A 23,490-nucleotide genomic window follows, 5' to 3' on the forward strand; every position below is an offset into this window, starting at 1 on the left:
AAACCAAGTAATAACCTAGACAATTGAAAATACTATAGACGCGGAAAATTATTGCATAATTAGTAATAAAATAATATTAGAAAGCCAGAACTATATTTAAATTAATAAAACAAAGCTTTTAAACAATTCGAATCACATTAGGATTCGACCCAGGTCACCTAGTACTTTGATAAAGTCTATATTCAGTTTTTGAACAAAATATTAAGAAATTGATAAAAATAAATAATAAACCACGTGATATATTGACTATTGAATGTAATTTATGCATCAACTCACCTCAGGAGTGTTTAAATATGTAGAAATAAGGCAATATATGACTTATATTGCACGTGGCACGGTTTTGATACAAAGACTGGAATTAAACGAAGAATCGATTAAATACTACTTAAATAACAAATAATATGCCTCGACTAAACGAATACAACGTGTTTTACTTACGGTTGGGTAACCCGAACCTCTCAAATAAGTTTTACAATGTAGATGACGTAGGTAAATTTCTAGAACGAAAACGTTGAAACCAAAAACGTACAGTGCTTTTGCGACACCAGCGCCGTACACATCATTAATCCTTCGAGCTGTTTCTGCAGCAATGGTGCCACGGTAGAACTCGTACTCGTAAATATACCGATATTTCATGTTTTTCATTGTGCGGTAATAATCGACGCCAAAAAAAAAAATGAGAAAAAAAAATAAATGACTGTTTTCAAAACTCAAATGTACCAGCTAAATGAATTTATAAATTTGAATTTGGAGTTCTTAACCAAAGAGGAGATATTTCAGATCAAAGTGGTCAGTACGACGAAACGCTAATTTCATATGTAAGGACCTAATATATTGTAATACCGCGTTCACGCCAATAAAGCTCTCAGTTGATATTGCGATGATCAGCCAATTTTCACAACATTGTAATGAATTATACACATAAACTATTCTGAAAAATCCCTTCGTTCATTGGTGAAACCTGTTTGAAAATCCGTTCGATAGTTATCGCGCGCGAACAGACAGACAACATGGCGGGGTCTTTATTTTATAATATATAGTGATATTAAGTGATATATGGGGTTGATAGAAAGAAAGAGAATTGCTTTAGGGATTAAGTCCGCCTTTTGTCCTACTACACAATAAAGTTTTTAAATAAAATAAAGAGGTCTCATTTTTTTTTATAAGACGAAAGATGAATTTAGGGAGAAATCTAACTTACTTTAGGAAATACTTAAAAAAAATTGCCCCACTGGTTGTACTAGGATCGGTATACTATATTTTTATACAATTACAATACGAGTGACGCTAATACTATTATAATGTTAGCTTCACTTGAACTTGAATTACTTTACGGTGTAAAGAAAACAAATTTATTTGATTAAATATCATTTTTATGCATTATTAACAATCCAACTGGTATAAGAAGGTACGTTAACAAAGACACCAGGATAGGATTTAATAGCTTGCATAAAGCCCTAGCACCAAATTTATACTGGAATAAGCTGACCTAGAATCGTCTACAGTAAATGAAAATGAATTTATTTCATGAAAGTATTTCGATGAACAATCATTATGTAAGGAAAGGAAACTCTTGAACTACTACGTAACTACGTATTGAACTTAAGAATTAGCCTTTCAGCAACCGTTATTTCACTTAATGAGCGTTTATCGTTATAAGAGCCTAGCATCGATAATATTTAAACTATTTTTTTTAAATATTTAGATGATTAAGAATAATCATTTAAAGTTACAATTTATTTTACTATACGAAACAATTTACATTATTTAATCGTATGGGAGGCTACAATATTTCTTTTTTAACACATAAAAAATGTCGAAACACATTTTACTTAGCTACAAAACCCATATATCATATATCCATACATTGTGACTCATATGCTAATAAAATAATAATTCTTATGTGTCCAAAATGCTTATGGATAGTATCAGCAATCACTCATATTTAACAGATTCGGTCAGACTTATCTAAGCCGAACTGATCAATGACGTCATGTTTTTTTTAAATGCCTACTTCGATATAGACTATTATTTATATGATTAAGCTCTACCGTTTTTTAATTTAAAATTTATGTGACAATAATTAGTTTCGTCATTTTATATAAACCTGAATGTAATATATATTAAATATTTTTTAATTAGCAACAATAATGAATATTATTAAAACATTTAAAATTTCAAATCTATTTTGATTTAAAGTGCTTTACAACCTTTTTACCTTGACAGTTAATCAATGTAAGATATCATGCCATACATGCAATACCTAAACGTGCTAAAACAACAGATAAACAAAACAATGTTAATAAAATAAGGGACTTTATGATTTAACACCAATTTTTATTACTAGATAGTTGTCAATACCGTTAAATATCATGAAAACTGTTCCATATATTAACAAATAAATAATACTTGGGATTTTGGCGCATACTTGAACAGTGCTATGCCTGCCAGGCGAAAGATCTTTAGCAACAACCCGATCAAGCCGCGATTCATAGCTGATTAAATTTTGAAGACTATTTAAAGTAACAAACTAATGTAATGTAGAGAATATTATATTTCACAGTTGTAACTAAATATCAGTTACATACATTATTTTCTAAAGCAAACGTCCTTAGCGTTCCAAAAAATTATGTTACTCTGTAGGCAAATAGAATTACTGCACTTTATTTTATTACTTATTTATATAAAAGTAAGAAATATAATGAGTACATTTAAATTTAGAAACTATTAATCCACGATACGTAGAAAAAAATAAAGACATATATATATTTGACGAGCCGGTTGGCGTGGTTGGTAGAACACTTGCCTTTCACGCCGAAGGTTGTGGGTTCGATTCCCACCCAGGACAGACATTTGTGTGCATGAACATGAATGTTTGTCCTGAGTCTGGGTGTAATTATCTATATAAGTATGTATTTACAAAAAAAAAAGTAGTATATGTAGTATATCAGTTGTCTGGTTTCCATAGCACAAGCTTTGTACAAGCTTAATTTGGGATCAGATGGCCGTGTGTGAAAAATGTCCCAGGATATTATTATTATTAATATATATATATATATATATATATATATATATATATATGATAACTAGGTACAGTCCTGACTTCACACGCGTGAAATTGGGGCTTTGACTCATATTTTTAAAACGGTGAAATATACGTAAATACCTTTTGTAGTGCTATGATAAATGCAAACACATAGGATAAATATTTTTAATGTTGTTATCCTTTATTTTTATTAAACAGGTTTTGACCAGTGTGTCATATCAGTCGCTATACTTGTTCAATATGGCACTTTTGTAAATGTCTTCAGTAGTCTGTAGTATCTGTAGTTTCCAATGTTGGTGGAGAATTGACGAGCGGTGGTGACTACTTACTATCACGTAACTCATTTGCCAGTCCGTCATTTTAAATAATAAAATAATCATATATGCTTTAAGATAAGCTTACTATTAATTCTTTAAACATTGTCAACAGTTTTATTACTCAAAATCAATATACGTATATTAAATGTGACTTAGCTTTATGTCGCTCCTAAAAAAAAGATTAAGTTTTTAAAATAGTAGATAACTAGGTTTTTAATTGATTACTCGTAAATTGGAATATTACGATCGTGTATGTTATAAAGACAGTGATCATACATATTCCGTAGTGCATCTGAAAGACAAAGAATATTTATAATATACATGGTCTATGTAATCTTTCAAACATTTCCTTTTTTACTTGCGGATATAACATTTATTTATTTATTTAAATAATTAACATGGACAAATATCCAATTAAACTCAAATATTTAAAAATATTATTATTAATTTTTCTAAGTTTGTATTTGTTTTTAATTTATTTAAATCATTTGATGAATTTTGTTTCTTTAAATACATGGTATTGTATGTTTCGTTGGTTTAGTGTCTAGGATATAAATGAGTCCTGGCCTCTAACCCTGGTTCACTAATAAGTAATTGGATTTTTCTGTTACGAACTCTCAGTAGCATCTCAAAGCTTCGAAATTATTCGAAAAGTCATGTAAAGCCGAGTTTAATCTTTTTGTGTCGGACAGTTGTCTCATCGAATTATGATATCTAGGACATCTTTATATGTCCAGTGTGTTTGCGCACAATTTTGAGAACTATAATATATTTTTCGTTATAAACTTACTGTTACACATTCTGTATTGTTTGTCCAAATTATCCTTTATCTTATCCGCTTCAGCGCTGGCTAACTCCCCAAATAAAGCCGGAATTCAAAATAGAATAAAATTGAGTAATAGTTCAAATGTATGAAAATAATGTAATATGTAAATGTATAAATGTGTTTTAAATAAACTTAAATAATAATAGATCCTAACAATGTCAACCTTTAATACAAAATCAATATTTGAAATAAAACTCCAATAGTCGAAGGATTCGGGGTTTCTGTATCAGCGATCGATGATACCCAATACTACGTCACCTGATCACCTGGCTTCTGTAATACTTACCTCCAATTTTGTTGCACTCCGACTAATGAGGTCAGTAAAAATAAGTAAAACTAGAAAACAAATCGGCAGGTGGAACACAATCTGAAAAATGTAAATTAAAATTAATTAAATAATTACCAAAACTTAAACCAAATGCAAAATGAATTCAAAAACACAACATTTTTTTATTTATGCGTGTAAAATTAGAAGTTTTTTAACGCTACAGTTTGACAGTTTATTTATACATATATAAAACGATACAATAAGAGCATCTAAATGTCTCACTGCTAGGCTTACTCCACCACGATGATCCAATGCGGATTGTTACATGTGGCAGATTTTCATCCGCCGCATGAAGGTTTGAAACATGAACATGAAAATACAGTGCATGCTCGAGTTTAACTCGGAATCTTGGGCTATGAAACCTAGTAATCAATAAATACACTTGACCGTGAAATATGACCAAGAACTTAACTAACGTAAAAAAGTAATATTCGACTGGCTGCTGCCACCTCCTTACCAATAACTTCGATGCGTGACCGATATTCTTATTATTTTCTAATATATTTTTATAAATAATCAAATAATCATTTATCATCTTGATGAGCACCGCAAATTGTTCTTCATTGTCACTACGTGATACACTTGAAAAACTATCCATTTTTATTCTCAGTGATCTCACCCGAATCCATAATATTTCAAACATTAGGATCCTGGTCATATGACTTAAATGTACCGACAGTAAGATAAAGAAATGGACCTCGATCAGTCCTATGTTCTGATCGGAATTTATAATCATTATCGTTGTTATCCATAAAATTCTATATAAAACAATTAAAATGAATGTAACGAAAGAAAAAAGCACTTTAAAGTATTGCTCTTTAACAAATATCAAATGGTCAACCTCGTTTAATCCTTCCAAGTAATTCAAGAAATATTCACCGTCGGTTAGAATTGATACTAATATCGACAAATTATAAGTTACAATTTTTGTTATAAATGGGATGTATATGTCTTGTTTCTTTAAATATAAAAATCGATATTTACAGAAATATGTTGTGATTATTGTAAAACAATAAATCTTAGCGATAACAGTAAAAGTAACGCTCTTGAGGAGTTTCGAATATAGTCCAATAAACAAACGAGTGTACATGATTATCTTTATCATAATATGATGTTTCTCAGGTAACGTATTAGATACTTGAATATTCATTATGGCTGAACACTTCGCTCCTGTACTGATGTTACAACGCTACGAATCTATTACAAACTAGTCATTATATATGTATAGATAATAATAATAAAAATTGAAGTGCTTTTATTAATATGGTCGATAAAATTTATTGTTCAGTCCAATATTATATATCAGTCAATACAATCAGTCAGTACAATCAGCCTTAAAGGCACACAGAATAGAAATTTTATAAAAACAGTTTTTATTTAGTAGTAATTGTTTCATGTTCCGTTTATTTCAATTGTGTTATTTGGATTTTTAAGAGTAATGGAGTGAGTAATTTACATCAATTAATGTGATTTTGTGTTCTATTTAAATAAAAATAAATTCGAGGTTTTTATAAAATCAGTTTCACTTCTGGATTCCGAATATTAAAATACCAATACTCAATCTGTCGATAGTGTTAAATAATATTTTTCATTTATTATTTAGGGCTGATCTTTGTCTTCCTCAAAAAGTGATTTGCCAAGGAGGTCAAATGTATTTTTATGAAGAACTTATATGCTGGATTTAATTTTATAACACAATTCTGTTGTCGAGTTAATTTATTTAGTATATTTATTGTCTATGAAGAATAAAACACAATTAAAAAAATCAACATGAGGTTTTTTTTAAACTGTTCTTTAATTTTCATCAAATTGTCAATAACATTATCTGATCATTTCTATGATGTTATTTCCATTAATTACTTATTATAATTTACTTTCAATAAAATCTACAAGTACTATCAGTTTAATTTTTACTGGCAGGCTAGTGTGTTAACTTAATGGGTTTTTTATCATATGAATCACATTTCTAGTCATCGCTTGTAATTATATTATATATATAAATAGATAAAAATCGACACCATTAAATAGTGTGTGTATGCCGTACTATTGGACGAAAACCTATCATTACCCCCATAGCACGATGGCAAAAATGGGGTGATGATTTCAGTCCGTATGTACGAGTATGTATGTATATTCATCTGTTGACTGCCACGTTGGTCTAGTTGCTAGATATAAGGCCGCAGACCCGGAGGTCCTGGGTTCAAATCCCAGGTCGTAGCAATAAAAAGTTAATGAGTTTTTTTAACAAAAATTCTGAATAGCAACCCGGAGTCTGGAAGTTGGAAGTGTGTACGGAATGTACTTTTTTTTTTTTATATTCGCCGGGAGGGCAAATGACTCTACTCCACCTGTTGGTAAGTGGTAGTAGAGTCCAAACGCGACGACGGCCAGTGCAGACGGGAAAAACGTTCTGCACTAGCCGCCTTCGCCTTGCCGGCCCGCAAGATGCCTCTTCACGCCTCGTTTGAAGGAACTCGGGTTGTAAGAGGAGGGGAACACGTGAGCTGGTAAGGAATTCCATTTTTTGGAAGTGCGACAAAGAAAGGAGTTGCCAAATTTCTTTGTTCGCAATGGAATTGATGTCACAGTTAGGCGGTGACATCGAGAACCAGCTCGCGTGGACTTAAGAAGGAAGGGGGAAGCAGGAATTAGAGAGAATAATTCCTCAGAGCACTCGCCGTGATACAGTCGATAGAAAGTGCTCAATGCTGCTATCTCACGACGCAATTGTAAAGGTTCAAGGGTGTTTGTGACCTTAACGTCGCCAATAATGCGTACGGCACGTCGCTGCAACCGGTCCAAGGCCTCAAGTAGGTACTTAGCGGAGCCATCCCAAAGGTGCGAGCAATATTCCACGCAAGACCGTACCTGTGTTTTGTACAGCAGGCACAGTTGTTGTGGCGTGAAAAAGCGCCGCACCTTGTTCAGAACTCCGAGTTTCCGTGAAGCTGTTTTTATAACAGCCTCGATGTAATCCCTTGGACTAAAATCGCAGCGAACGTCAATCCTCAACATGGCGATTTTGCTTTGCATCACCAGCGGAGTACCACAGAGGGAGGGAAGAGGGGAAAATGTTGACTTTTTCGCCGTGAGAGCGCATACCTGTGTTTTCTTGGCATTAAACTCAACAAGATTATCAGAGCCCCATTTGGCGATGAGCTCTAACGTCCTATCGAGTTCAATGACAAGATTCTTCCGCCTCTCTTCAATTTCCGCTCGCCCAGCCACTGCGCGTCCGTGGTATCCACCATGCACTGTACTATCGTCTGCATAGCAATGTATGTTCCCAAGAGAGAGCATATCATTGATATGCAAAAGAAAGAGTGTGGGAGATAGCACAGATCCCTGGGGGACCCCAGCATTCACTACATAGAATTGTGAAGCGCAACCATCAACTAAAACACGAAGGCTACGCTTGTGTAGGAAGCTGGCAATCCAGGTGCATAGCTGAGCAGGCAGACCATATGCCGGCAGCTTGGAGAAAAGACTTCTGTGCCAGACCCTGTCGAAAGCCTTGGAGATATCGAGGCTGACAACCAACGATTCTCCATGCTTGTCGATAGCTTCACCCCAGAGGTGCGTTACGTACGCTAGAAGATCACCTGTGGACCGTTTTGGTCGAAACCCGTATTGACGATCATTAATTAAAGAGTGATCTTCTAGGTAATGGATCAGTTGGTTGTTTAAAATCCGTTCCATCACCTTACAAAGTACTGAGGTGATAGCTATTGGCCGATAATTTGCCGGGTCAGACCGATCCCCTTTCTTAAAGCGATAGTCCTGCGCCTGAACTCTTTCCGGTCGTGTCAGATTGCCGTCCCATCGGATTACGAGAGTTAGGTAATAGAGAGTGCACACATTTGTGCACTATAATATATCCTACGCAGTCGGCTAATCTCTCTTGATATCGGCCGCCGTGGTCGAAATCGGTCCGTAGGACGATTATTATAATCATCAATACCCGCATAACTTCTAAACTGCATATCAAGTTTCGCGGAATATTAGGAAATCGAAAGCACGTCTTAGATTTTATATAGCTATAAATATATACAATAGGAGCCACTAATCAGATGTTCTGCCGCCAAATAGCAATACTTGGTTTGTCGTGTTCCAGTTCGAAGGGTGAGTGAGCTAGTGTAACTACAGACACAAGGGACATAACATCTTAGTTCCCAAGGATGAAGCACGTTGGCAATGTAAGGAATGGTTAATATTTCTAATGGGGCCAATTTCTATGAACGGTGGTGACCACTTACCAATAGGTGGCCCATTTGCTCGTCCATCTACAAATATATATTTAAGTAATTTATTAAAGTAAGGAATTGTATAATAATATAATAATGATTTGTAATAAATGAGACAGTCAAGGTTAGAAAATGACGTTTTTGTTATAAATACTTTGTTTTATTTTTGTTAGAGGTGTCAGCAATTATAGTTAAAAAAATATAAATATACAAATATAGTTTAGAATATAAATGTAATATAATATTTTTAATATGTTATATAATTATAACTCAAATAAATTATAGTATAAAAAAGTACTTGTACTCATTATATCTTGTATCAATTTACTAAAATTTGTTATTATTTTTTATTATTGTTGTTATGACGCACGCACGTTCGCAAGTAAGAGCTAATTTGAGTGTTAAAGCAATAGAAAGAGAATTATATTATACTGAGTATTAGAAAACAGTAAATATTAGAAATTTTGCATGGATAGAGTTTGTCTCTTGGACTACAGCAAATTTGTTTTAGTTACAGCATGTACAACAATAGTTGAGTCTTTTATTTTGTAGTTAGTATTGCAATGTTATTTGCATTTAGGGAGTAATTACGAACGTTTACCGTTTACATACGTTTCAGTTTTAAAAGAATACAACTTCTTATGAAGGTATCGTTTGCAGTCATAATAAATAAAGCACAGAGACAGACATTAAAATATGTCTTTGTCTCATTAAAAAAAAGTTTAAAAAACTGTTTCGATAGTTTAAATTGTTTAACTATCAAATAAACCTATAAGCTTACGTCCTTGTTGCTGTCATAGACTAGACGATTGTTTTTTTTTACACATAATCAAAAGCGCATGTCGTGTCTACATAAAGAGAAATGTAATAATTTGAATCTTTTGGTTGTCATTTTGTTTTGTAGACATATGAACATAAAAGAAAATAAAAAATTGTTTTGAAAATTCCGATTTCTCCTATATACTATCTAGCTGGCATGTTAGAGAAGTTCAGGTAACAGCTTAGCTCAGTCGTAAATCATTATTACTATTCGTTGTTAAAAACGTGTAGGTCAACGAGTACTTGGCAGTGATGCAATTTATCTGTTTTAATAGAAGCGGTTAGTTGCTAATAATGCAAAGGTCGTTCTAAACCGATTGGAAGGCAAGAAAGATACGCAGTTGCATCCAGAGAGTATGTAGTTGTTGCGACGGTTCTGTGTAACTGTCAAATATATATTATTCGCTATTTTATACTCAAATTTGAGTAAATTAATGTTTTCCTTAAATGCACACATTTTGTCGTGTGTCGTGCACACACTTGTGCACTGTAATATGTCTTGCTCAGTTGGAGTTTGGCCGTCGTGGCTGAAACAGGTCACAAGCACATCATCATCATTATAAAAGCGAAAGTGAGTTTGTTTGCTATGCTTTCTTGTCTTAATTATTCAAACGATTATCATAAATTTTGCCATGCGGGTAAAGTCGCGGACATAAAGTGTTAATGCACTAAAAAGGGATTTTTTTCCTTACGTTGTACATATATTATATTGAGAGCATAAATTATCTACGTAATATAGTCGTATTATCTTATATCTGGCTTATTATAATTCATAAAATATAATCCTCTTTATTATGACATTGCATCATATGGCTGTATTCAATTATCAAAAATTAATCAACTAATTGAATTAATAATATTTTAAGTTTGATTTTAATCAAACATTATATACATATATCATATAATTAATCTTTTCGCTGTTCAGAAAATGTTATTATTAAATATATAATATACACATGTAATATCAGAATATCGTAGTATTACGTTCAATACAAGATTATATCGAGTAAAATGTTTTATTTATGAAAACGCAATATAATTTGTGGGGTTTTTTAATAATCTCTACTATGTAATCTCGCCCTTCCGCACTCCTCGCTAGTGCATACGGCAGCGCGAGATCATACTGGCTGCCGTCCTCTTCAGGGCCGTCTGAAATAGGACACGCGAGGCCCCTACCTCACGCATCCACGGCCTTAGGGTTACGCCTTATCTTTAAAGCCCCGGGTGTCTGGGCTGTGGAAGGGTCCCCTTAGGTAGGGGAGGGACGTAATAGGGATCGCAGACCACAGCCAGGTCAATCTCCCACTGCAGTAGTAGATTCTGAGCCCCGGCGCAGAGTTCTGCTTTAGCTCGTCTTTATTTCATATACTTTTTCTGACTGATTCATCAACGCAGAGTCTAAGCAACAGAGGTTAGAAATATCTATCAATCATATCATCTCGTAGGAAGGTACAAGTAATACTTTTTTTTTTAAACGAACTTGTTATTTATAGTTGTTGTTGTTAACTATGTTATTGATTTTTGTATAAAGAAAACAAACACCATAGAGCCTTTAAAATTGCGTCATGAGATTTCTATAGATTGTATCACGGCGAGTGCTCTGAGGAATTATTCTCTCTAATTCTTGCTTCCCCCTTCCTTTATAAGTCTACGCGTGCTGGCTCTCGATTTCACCACCTAACTGTGACATCAATTCCATCGCGCACAAAGAAATTTGATAACTCCTTTCTTTGTCGCACTTCCAAAAAATGGAATTCTTTACCAGCTGACGTGTTCCCCTCCTCTTACAACCCGGGTTCCTACAAACCCATCAAAGGCATCTTGAGAGCCGGCAAGGCGGGGGCGGCTAGTGCAGAACATTCTTCCCGACTGTACTGGCCGTCGTCGTGTTTGGACTCTACTACCACTTACCATCAGGTGGAGTAAAGTCATTTGCCTTCCCAGCAAATATAAAAAAAACCGTATTCCATTATTGCCATGTGCACCACTTGATAGTCTCGAAGCTTTACCTCAACATGACTCTCAATTCCTTTTCTTCTTTATCCAAACCTTCTTCCCAGTTCAGCTGGGGTCGGGTCTCCTTGTACGTCTGCGCCAGAGAGCTCTGTTCTGGCTTGTCTGTGTACTCAGATTCTCTTTCTGGTCCTCTTATTGCATGTTTGACCGCCAGGTTTCGGGCGGTCGTCCTCTTCCCCTCGGTCGGCCCTTAAGGCTTTCTTTCTATTTTTCTATTTAAGGCTTTCTTGATAGGATAGTCATCTTCACGTCTCAGGATATGGCCGTACCAGTGCAGTCGACATTCCTTCAGTTTTTCAACAATTGGTGTTACCTTGAACGATCCCCTGACATTTTTATTTTATAGAATAGGAAGGCGGACGAGCATATGGAACACCTGATGGTAAGTGGTCACCAAAGCCCATAGACATTGGCATGTAAGAAATGTTAATCATCGCTTGCATCACCAATGCACCACCAACCTTGGGAACTAAGATGTTATGTCCCTTGTGCCTGCAATTACACCGGCTCACTCACCCTTCAAACCGGAACACAACAATAACCAAGTACTGCTGTTTAGCGGTAGAATATCTGATGAATGGGTGGTACCTACCCAGACGAGCTTGCACAAAGCTCTACCACCAGTAGTAGCTCTGCGAGTAACTAAGTAATTTTAGCCCCAAAAGGAAATACCGCAAACGTAGTTTTTGATATAAATAAGATTTATTTATTTAATCAAGGAAGACAAACAGTTATAACATGTACAAAAAATATTTATCACATTAAGAAAACATCATATACCAATTAAGTCTTCACAAATAATTAAATCAAAATACATAACAGAATTATAACAAATAAAAATTAAAGATTGTTCACGCATCATGCCCAGACAACGAAAAAATTATTTATCAATAAAATTAACATTTTATTAACTTATAGTTATGCCAGTATAAAAAAAATTAATTATTATATACAAAAAATTTAAATTATTATAATTAATTACGTATGACGACATTGTACATTTTTTCTGTCACACTTCTCTCGTGTCTCATCCATTATTGCTTTAAATTGTTACCTGTATGTTGTACGAAATAAAAACTTATACTAAAGTGCAAGTAAAGAGTTTCACTAAAGAAATTCCATTTCTTGAGCGTAAACAAGAAAAATTGGCGACCGTGACAGGACGGTTTGAAGAAAATTCAAGTTTGAAAGTCGGTTATGTATTTCGTCATACTACTTGGCAATACGAAAGTTGCCTGAAGACCAGATTTGAAGCAAACCTTGGTGTTAGAAGCTAGTCCTGCCTTCCTGGCCAACGAATCATCCAAAGATCGTACCGGAACGCCGAGATTCTTCAGCATCAACGCCATGATAAGTGCCATCCTTTTTATCCTAATACTACTTCAAAGCTTCTTTCCTCTTCAAACTTCCAACTTCTATACCAATATATCCATTCTTCATTACACCTATTCCAGTATTTAACCTCTATTTGTGCTCTTCTCCGTAAGAGAAGTTGAAGTTGTCTTTAAGTAAAGACGCATTCATAATGACACTCCGTCGGTTTATTGCTCGCCGCGGCCGGCCAACTGAGATATATTCAGACAATGGTCGAAATTTTACTGCTACTGCTAAAGAAATCGGAATTTTCCTAAAAGAAATTACTCAATCTTTTTCTGAATTTACGTCAGGAGAAGGAATAAAATTTTCATTCATACCGGCCTATACTCCGCACTTTGGTGGGATTTGGGAGGCTGGTATTAAATCTGCTAAACATCTCATTAAAAGAATCATAGGAAATACTCATCTCACATTTGAGGAATTTTGTAGGTTGTTCGCACAAGTAGAGGCAGTACTGAATAGTCGCCCCTTGTGCCCAATGTCATCATCCCCTGATGATTTCCTTTTCTTATCCCCAGGGCATTTCATAATTGGCAGACCGCTGAACGCGCTACCATCCCCACGTCAAGACGACTGCAACGCTACTCCCCGGCAACGATAAGCCCGCCTTGAACAAATAAGGCGTGATTTTTGGAACCGCTGGCAGAAAGAGTATATATCGGAACTGCAACTTCGGACTAAATGGAAGTCTAATACAACGAAGCTTAATATCGGAGATCTTGTCCTGCTTCAAGAAGAGAACGTGCCACCACTGAACTGGCGTCTCGGACGTGTGGCCAGACTGTTCACTGGATCGGACGGCATCACCCGTGTGGCGGACATCGACACGGCAAGAGGCTGCATACGTCGATCACTCGTTCGCTTATGTCCTCTGCCGAACTCTAAAGATTTCCTCGGTTGAAGACCTTAGGTCTTCAACGGGGGGAGGATATGTTCACGCATAATGCCCAGACAACGAAAAAATTATTTATCAATAAAATTATCATTTTATTAACTTAAGGTTATTGTCAGTACAAAAAATTTAAATTATTATAATTAATTACGTATGGCGACATTGTACATTTTTTTTGTCACACTTCTCTCGCGTCTCATCCGTTATTGCTTTAAATTGTTACCTGTGTGTTTTACGAAATAAAAACTTATACTAAATTGCAAGTAAAGAGTTTCACTAAAGAAATTCCATTTCTTTAGCGTAAACAAAGATTATTTAAAATTTTACGAAGTATGAACAATTAATTAATAATTTAGTAAAAAATAATAAATATACAAATTCAAATTCTATTTAAAGTGACAATGTAGGTAACATTTTATTTTACATTTCAATTCCTTCAATGACATAAAAAATAAATCAAGAATCATTAAACTTATTGTTGTGGTAATAAGATGTACATATAAATTGTAATATCAGAAACGCTGACCGATATTATAATTTATATTCGTTTCGGAGTCAGAGGTCCAGGTCAGAGCAACGTAGGTGACGTTGCTTATGTAAAAATCCTAGATTTAGATAAAACTGCCAACTACAATTGTGTACATGTTTTTGAGTGTAAATAATTTTTATTATTATTATTATTTATGTCATAGGTAGGACGGACAAATGGGCCACCTGATGTTAAATGATTGTGCCTGTAGTTACACTGGCTTACTCATTCTTCCAACCAGAACGGAACCATCCTAAGCATTGCTGTTTAGCTGTAGAATATCTGATGAGTGGGTGGTACCTACCGAGACAGGCTTGAGACTACCGTTTACAAAGAGGTGCTTCAATTATTAATTATAAATAAAGTTTTCATTAATTTGAATAGTTTTGTTTAACCTGAGTTTGATAGAATTGAATAAAAATATATATTGGTACGCTTACTCATTTAGAGTATTAACTTTATCCAACAGCGTGATAGATGCCGGGGTGTTTAAGCAACATAATCATATAATATCGTAGACCGGATGATTTGTATAAAATATTTTTTTCTTCAATCCATTTAAGTCACTATAAAATATATTAAGTGAAACTACAGGGACTTACAGTAAGTCCACTGATGATTATTAAAAGAGTAATCATTGATCTAAAAATAAAAACCCCTTCATCTTAATTTTTTCTAAACACGATGACATTTCAAGGTTCTTAATTTAAAATCACAGATTTCCTAACAATTATTTATCCTTTCTTTATACTTAAGCACGAGTGAAGTCAGGGGTAATGGCTAGTACTAAATAAAATTATTATCCTATCTTTTTTCAAACAAATGATGTATCATTTAAATAAAAAAAGGGCTTATATATTATAGAAAAAGTAAATAATATACAAAAGCAGTTATGTAGTTTCGATTAAAGTTTAAAAAGCGGTCATTTGACTATTCTGGTAGGTTTAGTGTTAATTATTATTATTATTTTTAAGGGAAACTTACAATGTTATGACACTTATAGCATATTAATATAAAGTGATACATACATCAGCCTTGTTTTCACCAATGACAACTAAACAATTACTAAAATTAACAAAAACAAAATCTACATAAAATCACATAATTAAATACATTACATATAATCAAATATATACATATATATATATATATATATATATATATATATATATATAAAATTAAATACATATATATATATATATATATATATATTAAACTGTTGTTTTGTTGTGAATTGTCTATTATGTTTGACATTCTGGACTATAATATTAGACTTTTTTCTCCTAGATTATATTTCAATATTGTTCAAATTAACATTAAACTAATTTCAATTAAAATTATAATGAATACTAAGTGCAATAAATGTCATATTTAATTCAATTTAATTATCATACATTATTTATTGTTATCATAATATGTTTTTTATTAATGATTAGAAAATGTAATTAATGTCATGTATTGGTCACTCGGTTAATACAAAATTAATAAAAAGCATGCTGTAATTAACTATAATTAAAAGTGCAATTAATCTTGCTTAGCCTAAATTATATATTGGTTGTTGTATTATTATAACTTTTGTTGGTAATTCGATATAAAATAAAAAAGGTAAAAATATAACATATTAATTTATATATGATTGTACAAACCTATCTTAATATTCAATCTTTTAGTTTGGTATAAATTTACAATTATAGTCAGATTCTTACTTGCCTCTTAACACATGGTTAAAAAAGATATATATATATATATATATATAAATTATTTATTTACTGCACATTTATTGGTCTTATTTAATATTACAATGTTTTAGCTATGGGACTTAATTAATGTTTTGTTTTTAATTGATTAATTTTATTTGGTTACACAAAATATCTTACACCTTTATTGATTTCACTTAATATTATTATATGTTTTAACAATGTGATTTTATGAAGATTTTGTTTTTGTTAATTTTAGTAATTGTTTAGTTGTCATTGGTGAAAACAAGGCTGATGTATGTATCACTTTATATTAATATGCTATAAGTGTCATAACATTGTAAGTTTCCCTTAAAAATAATAATAATAATTAACACTAAACCTACCAGAATAGTCAAATGACCGCTTTTTAAACTTTAATCGAAACTACATAACTGCTTTTGTATATTATTTACTTTTTCTATAATATATAAGCCCTTTTTTTATTTAAATGATACATCATTTGTTTGAAAAAAGATAGGATAATAATTTTATTTAGTACTAGCCATTACCCCTGATTCACTCGTGCTTAAGTATAAAGAAAGGATAAATAATTGTTAGGAAATCTGTGATTTTAAATTAAGAACCTTGAAATGTCATCGTGTTTAGAAAAAATTAAGATGAAGGGGTTTTTATTTTTAGATCAATGATTACTCTTTTAATAATCATCAGTGGACTTACTGTAAGTCCCTGTAGTTTCACTTAATATATTTTATAGTGACTTAAATGGATTGAAGAAAAAAATATTTTATACAAATCATCCGGTCTACGATATTATATGATTATGTTGCTTAAACACCCCGGCATCTATCACGCTGTTGGATAAAGTTAATACTCTAAATGAGTAAGCGTACCAATATATATTTTTATTCAATTCTATCAAACTCAGGTTAAACAAAACTATTCAAATTAATGAAAACTTTATTTATAATTAATAATTGAAGCACCTCTTTGTAAACGGTAGTCTCAAGCCTGTCTCGGTAGGTACCACCCACTCATCAGATATTCTACAGCTAAACAGCAATGCTTAGGATGGTTCCGTTCTGGTTGGAAGAATGAGTAAGCCAGTGTAACTACAGGCACAATCATTTAACATCAGGTGGCCCATTTGTCCGTCCTACCTATGACATAAATAATAATAATAATAAAAATTATTTACACTCAAAAACATGTACACAATTGTAGTTGGCAGTTTTATCTAAATCTAGGATTTTTACATAAGCAACGTCACCTACGTTGCTCTGACCTGGACCTCTGACTCCGAAACGAATATAAATTATAATATCGGTCAGCGTTTCTGATATTACAATTTATATGTACATCTTATTACCACAACAATAAGTTTAATGATTCTTGATTTATTTTTTATGTCATTGAAGGAATTGAAATGTAAAATAAAATGTTACCTACATTGTCACTTTAAATAGAATTTGAATTTGTATATTTATTATTTTTTACTAAATTATTAATTAATTGTTCATACTTCGTAAAATTTTAAATAATCTTTGTTTACGCTAAAGAAATGGAATTTCTTTAGTGAAACTCTTTACTTGCAATTTAGTATAAGTTTTTATTTCGTAAAACACACAGGTAACAATTTAAAGCAATAACGGATGAGACGCGAGAGAAGTGTGACAAAAAAAATGTACAATGTCGCCATACGTAATTAATTATAATAATTTAAATTTTTTGTACTGGCAATAACCTTAAGTTAATAAAATGATAATTTTATTGATAAATAATTTTTTCGTTGTCTGGGCATTATGCGTGAACATATCCTCCCCCCGTTGAAGACCTAAGGTCTTCAACCGAGGAAATCTTTAGAGTTCGGCAGAGGACATAAGCGAACGAGTGATCGACGTATGCAGCCTCTTGCCGTGTCGATGTCCGCCACACGGGTGATGCCGTCCGATCCAGTGAACAGTCTGGCCACACGTCCGAGACGCCAGTTCAGTGGTGGCACGTTCTCTTCTTGAAGCAGGACAAGATCTCCGATATTAAGCTTCGTTGTATTAGACTTCCATTTAGTCCGAAGTTGCAGTTCCGATATATACTCTTTCTGCCAGCGGTTCATTTCGGTTCGGTTCATTAATAAAAAACATATTATGATAACATATATATATGATAATATATATATTAAACTGTTGTTTTGTTGTAATAAATCATATAATCATGTTTTACTTTAAAAAGCATTAATTTTTTCAAATATAAAATATGAATATTTGAATAGAATTTATTATAATTTTGGCAGCTATAATAGATTTGGCAGATATAATATAATATATATTGGCATAACGACCACAATACCTTTCTTGATACCTTTTACAAATATCAAAAGTCGACTGGTCTTTCTTGCCATCCATAATGTTCGACAATATTTTCATCCCTTGTTGTGATCATGTTAAAAACCTGTTAGTTTTTTGTGATAACGTTCTTAGCTGGAATCACCATATGAATGATATCAGCAGGAAAGTGTTTGCAACTCTGAGGCCTTTACGTTGTCTTCAACATTTTCTTTTAAGTAATGCTTGCACAGATCTACTTCTTCCTATTCTTGATTATGCTGACGCAAGCTTTGTAGTATTAACGGAAGACTAATTAATAAAACTGAGAGACATCAAAATACTTTTATTCGATTTATAAATGGATTAGGGAAATTTGAACATGTTTCACAATTTCGCTCTCGTCTAAATTGGTTACCCATCCGATTTCACTAGAAAATGCGCATCCTCTATTCTATACTGTGTGCGTAACGTCATTCGCTCTGATTGGTGTTTTAAATAAAATGGCTGATTGCAGAATTTTATACTTTTGTTTTATTAAAAATCTTATTCATCTCAATATGAATATTAAAATGAGATCCTTTTTTAGAATCCTTTTAAAATACTTTCTTCTCTAAAATCATTTATTTTTTAATTCTTTAATACTGTCATCATGCCTATTGGCGGTAAAAGGGGTACAAAGTGGGGTGCTTCACGTATTTATATTATAGATAAATACGAAAGTTTGTGTGTGTTGTGAGCTTTTGTAACTTTTTCACACTTTATCACACTAAAATATTTATAACATATTTTTGCCCTTTTTATCCCGTTTAACAGGATTCTCGATTATAACGCGGGCGAAGCCTAGAAACTAGATGAATTCATTTTCGTCGTCTTCCATAAATAATAATAAAGGCTATGTTGTATTCTGTTTAAACACTTTAAAGTTTATCCCAAACTGTCTTGAAATTTGTATGAAACAGAAAAATATTTTTAATGCGTATACCTATTGAAAATTAAAAAATATATATATTTATAAAACAACTGATTAGATACGGGTTTCAGCATATTCCAATTTAAATTAATGATAACTCTTTGTTTGTCCTGAAACCATAAGCTGCTAGAAACCGAAAAAAAAAACAAAACTCACATATCTATAATTAGAGTATGACCTTATCTTAATGTTTAAAGGAAACAAAAACCACATAAAGGATGACTTATAATTCAATAATACTTTTATCGTTTGATAATTACTTGATGATTACGAAGATTATTAACAATATAAAAAGTCGCTAGGAAAGAATCAAACAATTTATTATTAAGCAATGTACGCAATAACACTGTTGGCTATCGTCGGTGCCGCGATTGGTGAGTACATTAATTTTATTGATTGTTTTCAATTAAAATTGTGTTTATAAATATTAGAAAAATAGATTAAGATATTTAAGACGTTTTTATTTTGGTATGGTGATAGGAATATTATTATTTTTTGTCGTCAAAACAGCGTGATGGTAAGTAGTCCCCATTTACAGACATTTACACAGTACAGTAACAGCCTGTGAATGGGACATTATATTAAGGCCTCCTCTCTATTTTTGAGGAGAAGGTATGGAGCTTATTCCACCACGCTGCTCCAATGCGGGTTGGTGGAATACGCATGGCAGAATTTCAGTGAAATTAGACACATGCAGGTTTCCTCACGATGTTTTCCTTCACCGTATAGCACGAGATGAAATATAATCACAAATTAAGCACATGAAAATTCAGTGGTGCTTGCCCGGGTTGAACCCACGATCATCGGTTAAGATTTACGCGTTCTTACCACTAGGCCATCTCGATCTACACACTTGTCACAGTGCGGAATGTTCCCTAACAGCCGTTACTACACCACCATCCTTGCGAACTAAGATGTTCCGTCCCTTATTCCTGTAGCAATACTGAGACACTCAGCCTTCAAATCAGAACATAACAATTATACTAAGTATTACTGTTGCGCTGTGGTCTAATATGTTATTAGTGGGTAGTAGTTACTAAAAAGGGCTTGCACAAAGCCTTTATTGATTTTATTGTTTTGAAATGCGAAAATATATAGCTAGTGAAATAGCATTGTAGTAAGTATATAATTTATACCGTTACTAATTTTAATTTTTTTCAGCGGCACCAAACGCACTCACTCCGCGTATTGTTGAAGAATCGGCACCAAACGCACTCGGTCCGCGTATTGTTGGAGGATCTAATGCTAGCATAGAAGATTACCCCTATATGGCTCTCATTTTAGCATCTAGGGATGATTATATTCAAATCAATTTCATACCTTTCTGTGGTGGATCTTTAATCACAACCAGATCCGTTCTTACGGCAGCACACTGTTTCTTGTAAGTCAAAATTAATATTTTATTCGTAGATATATAGCAGTTTTAGTTCACCGATCAATTCATTTTTATACTGGGAATATAAGTAGGCAGCTCAGTAGGTGATCCTTACACGTGCTACCCCCTATCATGCGTATATATTTAATGTTTGTAAAGCAGTTATGTAGATTGCATAGCATTTGATTTGGAGGTTGGTGTATATGGTGAAAAAAGCAAAACTATAAATCGTATAACCGTGCCATTAGAATGCCATTAGCTGGCAAGCTGTTTCCGATTTGCTTTTTTTTTACTCGTTGTGTTGTGTTATGAATTCCAGCTACTGCCATACGATCTCTCTTATATTTCCTATTTTTTAACAAACTGCTTTTAAATAAATGAAGCATGAACGTTTAAAAAAATACATTTTTAATTTGTTATTAAAATAAATAATAAAAACAACACTAAGAAGTGCCATATTTCATACCTTCGTCAGTGATCACAAAAGAGACCGCACCGGGTTTCTTGCTATGTTGATATGATAAAAATCTATTAAATCACTGCAAGCTATATAATATATTGCGCACTACATCGCAGTCTGGTGTAGATGTCAAAAGCTATGAGATTTTATCGAACAAATGTTTCATTTCACAGTAACAACATTCTGACAACAAACCATTTCCGAGTTCGACTTGGTTCGACACTCGCAAATTTTGGAGGTCACTTTCATAGAGTTGAAAACTGGATTAAGCATCCTGGATACACGTTTCCTCGATTATATCACGACATTGCAATACTGAAACTCGCCACACCCGCCACACTCTCCAGCCGCGTTGCACTTGCCCCTATCGCTGGACCCAACTACTTGGTCGCAGATAATACTACCGTCACCGCTGCCGGATGGGGCATACTTGAAGTATGTTAACGGACTAGATATATATGTTTTAACATGTTAGCCCAATGGTAAATTGTCTCTATCGATCACAGACCAAGCAAATTATCTCACACATTAACATTGACCACGGGATAAATAATTATTCAACAAAACACGAATTATGAATTAGTTTTGGATCATTATAACGTTGTTTTGTGTTTCTTTGCAGTTTAGACCATTCTACGTCAGTTTTTTTGCAATATAAACAAGCTAAATCATATTGTAACAAAACATTGAAGAAATATGATAAAGAAATATGTTACTCATTAAATTGTTTGCTGATCAGCTAGTTCTTGAAATAAATTGGATACTATAATTAATTAAACACACCATGCTTCTTTCACAGTTTAAGGGCGAACCGTCAGAAATCCTTCAAAAAGTTGACATACAAAAAGTCAACCACGACATCTGCAGAGAAAATTACGCTGAACTGCAGTCTTTGCTAGGCGAACATCAAGTTCCTAATGTAACATCCGGAATGGTATGCGCTGGAATATTAGGTGTTGGTGGCAAGGATGCTTGTAATGGTGACTCGGGAGGACCTCTTCTTCACCAAGGAGTTGTAATTGGAGTTACCTCTTGGGGGCATGAATGCGCCCATCCGAAATATCCTGGAGTCTTTGTTAACGTACCGTCTTATACTAGTTGGATAGTTGAGAATGCATAAAAAAATGTTAGTAAATTAAATTTTTTTTATTAACACTCAAATAGAATACAAGGACAATAAACGTAAATAGACAGTATCATTAGCTGTTTTATTTTTTAATTTAAGTTATAAAATATTTATTATAATATATATCGCTATCTTGAATAAGTTTTTATCTCTGTAACTAACGAAATCTCATACATGTACCTATATACATATATTATATCATAGCGTTTTGCACACTAGTTAAATGAAATGACAGATTGATCTATATTAAAATAAATTATAGTTACTTAATTAAGTATATTTTTAATCTGAATGCTCATTAATCGTTTGTATCCGACGACGCAATGAGCGACCACTTAGTATTCAGTATTTAGTCAAATCAGATTTGTTGGCAATGTTTATACCTTATCGATTAAATAATGCAATCATCGATTAAATAATCCTTTTTTTATCCGTACGAACTCGGGGTGGGCAGCTGTCTTAATAATCTTCGTAATCATCGATTAATCTCTAACGATAAGAGTATCCTTGGATTAGAAGGCATTTTTAATATAATTTCATTATAACATTAAGTCATACTAATATTATAAACTTGTCCGCGGTTTCACTCGCGTATAAGTAAAGTATAAATCAATGCTCTTCACCAATTAATAGAACTAATTAAGTAAATAAACTGGTGGTTAACAATTTGCCCTTATTACATGATAGTGTAAAGTAATCCAATGCCACGATGCTGCTACAATCGTACTAATTGTCAATCGTTATTATCTTAAGATAAAATATTGTAGATAATGATTTCTTTGTATGTAATTATTTCATGTTTATTTATAAGTTTTGATTATATTTTAATATATAAATTAGGAAGGTGGCTTTGTATTAAGTTATCATATTTTTATTATAATCTATACAGTATTTCCAGACGACGCGCTACGAAATAAAATTTCGGACGGAATAAAATTCCTTAAAATCTGACAGTCTGACGCATCGTTCCCGGTTATCTTTAATTCTGTCCATCATCAGTAAAGCACTTATCCATACGACTGTGTTATTGCAATTTAATCAATTAAAAACTTGAAAAATGCCTCTATTTCTTAGCTTAAGACAATATCTGATATGTAATTTGCTAAAATTGAAATGCACGTGACAATATTTTTATGTTTTACAA

The 23,490-nt window shown here is 33.0% G+C and overlaps 1 protein-coding gene across 1 annotated transcript in view; it reads left to right on the plus strand.

Annotated features, from left to right (window-relative positions):
• Positions 1-22,414, plus strand: part of LOC126775653 (trypsin, alkaline C-like) — a 35,092-nt gene extending 12,678 nt beyond the window's left edge. Inside the window, exons 3-5 of the mRNA XM_050497716.1 lie at positions 20,547-20,766; positions 21,394-21,655; positions 22,020-22,414. Coding sequence (XP_050353673.1) covers positions 20,547-20,766; positions 21,394-21,655; positions 22,020-22,340 — 803 coding nt within the window. The 3' untranslated portion in view covers positions 22,341-22,414. The remainder of the gene's footprint in view (positions 1-20,546; positions 20,767-21,393; positions 21,656-22,019) is intronic.
• The last annotated feature ends 1,076 nt before the right edge of the window (positions 22,415-23,490 follow it).

This window comes from Nymphalis io, chromosome 18 (genome assembly GCF_905147045.1).
Source record: "Nymphalis io chromosome 18, ilAglIoxx1.1, whole genome shotgun sequence".
Taxonomy (NCBI): Eukaryota; Metazoa; Arthropoda; class Insecta; order Lepidoptera; family Nymphalidae; genus Nymphalis; species Nymphalis io.